We start from the raw sequence: 5693 nt of genomic DNA, 5'->3' as shown, positions 1-5693 counted from the left end.
TCACGAACAGAACCTGATCCGAATGCACAGACTGAGAGAAAACAGTGAGGAACATGGTCAGGCTGTTTAATAGCCCAATATTTATATATACACTAGCGTTCAAAAGTTTGGGGTTGTGAAGTTTTTTTTTTTTTTTTGAATGAAGTCTCTTATGCTCACCAAGGCAGGCTGCATTTATTTGATCAAAATACAGTAAAAACTGTAATATGTGAAATATTATTACCATTTCAAAAAACTGTTTGCTATTTGAATATAATTTAAAATGTAATTTATTCCTGTGATGCAAAGCTGAATTTTCAGCATCATTACTCCAGTCTTCAACATTTCTGATTATTATCAGTGTTGAAAACAGTTGTGCTACCTAATATTTTTGTGGAAACCGTGACATTTCTTGGACATGGTAACATTTTTTTCAGGATTCTTTGATGAATAGAAAGTAAAAATATATATAATGATTTATTTGAAATAGAAATCTTTTGCAACATTATAAATGCTGTCACCGTAACTTTTGAAACAAAAAAAAAAAAAAAAAAAAACATCATACTGACCCCAAACTTTTGAACAGTAGTGTACATCACTGGAATCTCTGGGAACTCAAATTTAAAGACAACATAAAGATTTTTAACATAACATGAAGATTTAAACATTCTATGATAAGAGAGCGCAGGTTGTCCCATTAATTTCCTCCATAGGCACTTCAAAAAATTATTAAATAGGCCTACAGTTTAAAGCAAAGGAAATATTTTAAATATTTGTTTAGTAATTTATTATAACTGTGAAACAATATACTTTATGGCTATTGCAAAATATTCTGATAAATACAAATATAAATATTTTGAGATTATAGGAAACTGACTCACTATTGGCCACTAATGAGCTCATTTGCTACCATTTTCGTTTACATATATAGCAACATCAACTTTTGTGATTGGTGGATCTTTTTTGAAAACTAAGTTGAAATCACACCAATTTGTGGCTTTAAAGGAAGCACATCTCATCGCTTTAGATAAGTTTATAAATTATATATATAAAAAAATATTTGTTTTGACAATAAATGGGATTTTTACTCCCAGAATCCTGCTGTTGCACTCTATAGGATTGTACTGTGATAAATATTAGTAGTTTACCTGATCCTGGCTGAGCGTGTGGCTCTCAGAGATGACCTCACTTCCTGTCTCGCTCTCTTTTGGAATGCTGTCGGTGGATCCGTCCGCTCTTTTCTGTTCTGATCCATCCCTGCTCTTGCCGATAAATACAGAACCGGATTCTAAAGGGCCGCCGGCCTGGCCTTGGCTGCCAGGAAGAACGTATGCCAGTTTGGCGAGGTCCAGCCTGGAGTTGAACGGGCCGAGTCTGTTTCTCGAAGCTGGAAGGGTCTGGATGCTGTAGCAGTATCGTCCGTAGAGGGGTGCAGAGACGGGGCGGCGTGGGTCCAAACCCAAACTCTGACTCCAACTGAAGGTTCTGATGCTGTTCAAGTTATCCTGAGAATAACTGTTATAATAAAATAGAAATTAGGAAATTGATGAATTTGTTTAATGGTTAAGTATAGAAGCCTATTGCAGCCACATAAGAAAAAAAAAATCATGCTTTGCTTAACTATGATTATTAAGTCGAAAATATTACATAAAAATTCAAAATTATGAGATAAAATATCACATTTTAAACTCATAATTATGACTTAGTATGTCATAATTTTGATATTTTGCTCAAATTATTACACAGTATGTCAAAATCTCGACTTAGTATCTCATAACTTCTCATATATATATATATATATATTATCTCATAGTTACAACTTTTTCCTCAATTATTACTTAAGCATGCCATAATTTCAACTTTTACCTCATAATTATGACTTAATATCTCAATTTCGACTTTTTATAATTATAATTGTATAAATTATAATTTATAATTTTTATAATTACGATTTGGTGTCTCATATTTGTAACTTAATTATAACTTTTTGTCAAAATTTCAACTTTTTAATCTCAAATTATGATTTAGCATCTTACAATTTTGACTTTATCTCATAATTATCTGTTGACTTTTTATGTCATAAATATGACTTTTTATGCCATAATTATGATTTACGATGCATTATTTTTTTTCTTTTGTGTCAGAAATGAGCTTCCATAGTTACGCCCTTGAGATAGTGATGCAAATATTGCATAAAGCTTCTTTTTAACTGCGCAGATCCAAGCATTTCATTGAGCTTTTAAAGGAAAACAACATTGCTTGCAACTTTTGAAACAATAGCAGATAAACCAGATACTTCGAAGTTATCAGAAAAGTTGTTTAATTAAAAGATTTGTTGTAGTCCCAGTGGAAACTCCCGATGCAACGATTCAAAAACTGTCAGTTGCGTCTTTAAAAATAGTTGCGTGTGAAGTATTTTACCAACCTGCCCAGGAGTATTACAATGACATCAAAAAGGAATATGATGGATAGAGGGCTAGAACACAGAGTGGGTTTGAACGGCATAAATATTAACTAGATGAACTTTGCACTGAAACATCTGTCAGATTTGCGTTGTGAAGGCTCATTAAACCGCACACACTCCTGAGTACAGAGCCCTCATTAATCAGATATACATTTAACATCATTTAACATGACTGAATGCATTTAGAGCAACCAGAGATTCAAGAGGAAAATACACCAGTTTGTGTTTGTGGTGAATGTCAGCTTATATTCAAGCTGAATGATTCACATGGGCTATTAATATAATATGGTATTTTCTAAGCCAAATGTCAAGAAATGACATGTGATTTGAAAGATCAGATAAAATCAGAGATTCAAATGATGAAATGAGATGTCTATTTATATGAACATCAAAGTCATTGTAAACACACACACACACACACACTCACATATTCTTGCTGTCCTGAAGCCGCTGTGCTCTGTGCATGGTCTGGGGGGCGCTCTTCAGGGTCGCGATATCGAAAGCGGCCGTATCCGCTTCGCCCCCTCCCTCATCATCATACGTGATGATGTTCTCCCTGATCTCATCATCCTCCACTGGAGACTGTGTGTCCCGTTTCTGCCTTCGCAACAATAGTGAGAGCGCTGCCACTACTATCAGGCAGAAGAGAGTGAGAGAAAATGACAGGAAGTTATTGCCACATTTCATGAATAAGGTACAAAATAGACAAATTCTTGTTTTCCGCTAAATAATCAATGAAAAGAGGTGTTTGACCTTCAGAAATTATCTTGACATTTGATGTGTTTAAAATTACTTCTCTTGCTAGGCTGGTTTTATATTAAGTGAAGTGAAGTGACGTGTAGCCAAGAATGGAGAAACATTGCTATATAGTAAAACAATGTACCACAATGGAAAATGATCCAAAAACTATTTTCTTATTAACGCTTCTTAATATTTAAATAATATTTATTTAATCAAATTGAAAACTAAAATGAAATTAATCATTATTAAGGTTTTTTCAATATTGTTCCTAAAAGCATAAACCTTCAATCTTCTAAAGAAAAACTGCAACTAGTGTAACATATGTCTGTTAAAAATATTTTTTGGAAAGTTTTAAAAAGGTGATAAACATCTCAATATGGCAACACTTTAACACATTACTGCAATGGAAAATGGTCCAAAACCTCGTTTCTTAAAAATGATTTCAAATGATTCAGAATTCGGAACTGAAACTACAATATAGTGAATTATTATTAAGGTTTCTTCAATGGTCTTCATAAAAGCTTTTTTTTTTTAATGTTAATTTTTCATTTTTGTCTGGAAAGACAACAAAATACAAATGATAATTGTGTTGTTTTTTGCAGAAATGCAATTATATCATGGTAAACACTTCCAAGAAAATGTAATAATATAACTAAGGCCAATATCTATAAAATTCCCAGTGCCCATGAAAGGGTGACTTCAAAAAGTTTAAAGGGGGATTTAAAGGTTATGTGGCTTTAAAACAGTATATATTTGTTTACTTAAAGACTGCCCTTTTATTTCCGGCAATCCATTATGTTGCATGTGAAACAGTGAGGGAAATTATATGCTGCCATATGGCTACACTATAACACACCAAAGTGTTTTTGTAGAAAATGCCTATTCCACCTCTCACTTACTGCACTAGCTGCCTTATTTAGTAAAGTTTGAGTGTTCAATGTCATTTGGGGAACCTTGAGGGTGGGAAAAGGTTGTTCCGCAATCTCAAAATGCCATACGATGCCCTCAGCACTCATCAAATGCTGTTTATTATGAGTGACTTGAAATGCAGAAATGAAACCCAAACACGTTCATTAGCAAAGCCAACTGACAAACGGAGGAGAAACAACGAGGCAGGTTGGTGGAAAGTTCGAACGACCCACAAAAACACATACGTATATGGAAGAAAAGCTGCAATTTCAAGACAAGCCAGGAGGCAATGGTGGATGAAGACAGGGAGTGATGGACAGATGTAGCAACAACACATCATTATACCAGATGGGTACAGAGGCGGAGCAAAGGGTGAGTAGCAATCACAAAACCTGACGAAATGGACTGAAAATCAGAACTGACCAAGAAGAGTCGACACACAGGCCAGGATGGCCAGCATAGCGGCCGAGCTGACACCCAGCAGCGGGGAGTTTGACGGTAAAGGCAAACACGCCGCCTGCCTCTCCCAGTCCGGCACAGAAGCTTTATCCTTCTCGTCCGTTTGTTGTTTTCGTTCTTCTGCCCACATGCCTCCGTTTTGGCACGGACATACCGTAACGGTAATCGTTCCTGTGCTGCCGAGGTCTGACGCACTGTCACGAAGCATTATGGGTATTTTTAGAGTAAGTAAAGAGGAAGAGCGAGGAAAAGTCTTCAGGGACGACAAGAGCACCAGACTTGCCGTGTGGTCTGGAAGCAAAAGAAATGAATAACAAACAGCCATTAGACATTTGACACATTATGAACGAAAATATTTTTTTAATGAAATAAATATGTTCTATATATATATATATATAGAGAGAGAGAGAGAGAGAGAGAGAGAGAGAGAAACTTTTGTGCTATAAAAAAAGATACATTTTACTATATTTGAAGAGTTTGGTTCCAAAACGCTATAAATCCATTTTGATTAATTTGAGTAAAAATGTGTTTTCTTTACCAAGAAAGTGGCAAGATGAAAACCACTATTTTCTGTTTCAAACTTTCACATAGCATCTTTAGGTTATAATAACATTAAAAATTAAAATCCAGATTTTGATTTTCAAAGATTTATTATAAAATTGTTTTATTTTTTTTTCTCAAAATGCAATAAATCCATGACACATTTTTTTTTTTTTTTTTCAAATTGCAATAAATCCATTGAATCAATATAAAAGTTATTTTTATCGCGTTCATAATCGAATGCGACTCATCTGCGATTATGAACGCGATATAGCAGTGATCTACGGCTCTATGTATTAAATGCTGCTCCATTTGAAAGCACGTGATGGAGATTTACTATTAATCACAGAACCGGTTTTGCTGACGAGATGCGCATGGCAATCGCATGCGATTTATCGTGCAGCCCTAATTTTTTTGTTTGTTTGTTGATCACAAAGTACAAAATAGATGAGGAAAACTAGGATGCCGGGTGTATTCACAGCGCCGCCATTACTGTCTAGAGTGTGTGGAATGGTGCGCTGTGATTGGTTGTTACTGTTTACAGTGTGTGGAATGGTGCGCTGTGATTGGTTGAGCGGATATATCGCATTCTGCAGAGAAG

At 35.0% G+C, this 5693-nt stretch overlaps 1 protein-coding gene across 1 annotated transcript in view; it reads right to left on the bottom strand.

Annotated features, from left to right (window-relative positions):
• The window catches only part of LOC107697820 (cadherin-11-like), a 75879-nt gene that overhangs the window by 1458 nt on the left and 68728 nt on the right, over positions 1-5693 (bottom strand). The window contains exons 11-14 of the mRNA XM_016498674.1: positions 4517-4843; positions 2871-3075; positions 1128-1494; positions 3-31 (exon numbers count right to left, since the gene is read on the bottom strand). Of these exons, the coding sequence (XP_016354160.1) occupies positions 3-31; positions 1128-1494; positions 2871-3075; positions 4517-4843 (928 nt within the window). The remainder of the gene's footprint in view (positions 1-2; positions 32-1127; positions 1495-2870; positions 3076-4516; positions 4844-5693) is intronic.

This window comes from Sinocyclocheilus anshuiensis, unplaced genomic scaffold (genome assembly GCF_001515605.1).
Source record: "Sinocyclocheilus anshuiensis isolate Anshui unplaced genomic scaffold, SAMN03320099.WGS_v1.1 scaffold78, whole genome shotgun sequence".
Classification (NCBI taxonomy): Eukaryota; Metazoa; Chordata; class Actinopteri; order Cypriniformes; family Cyprinidae; genus Sinocyclocheilus; species Sinocyclocheilus anshuiensis.
Note: the sequence above shows the minus strand (reverse complement) of the source record. Positions and strands in the feature narration are given on the sequence as shown.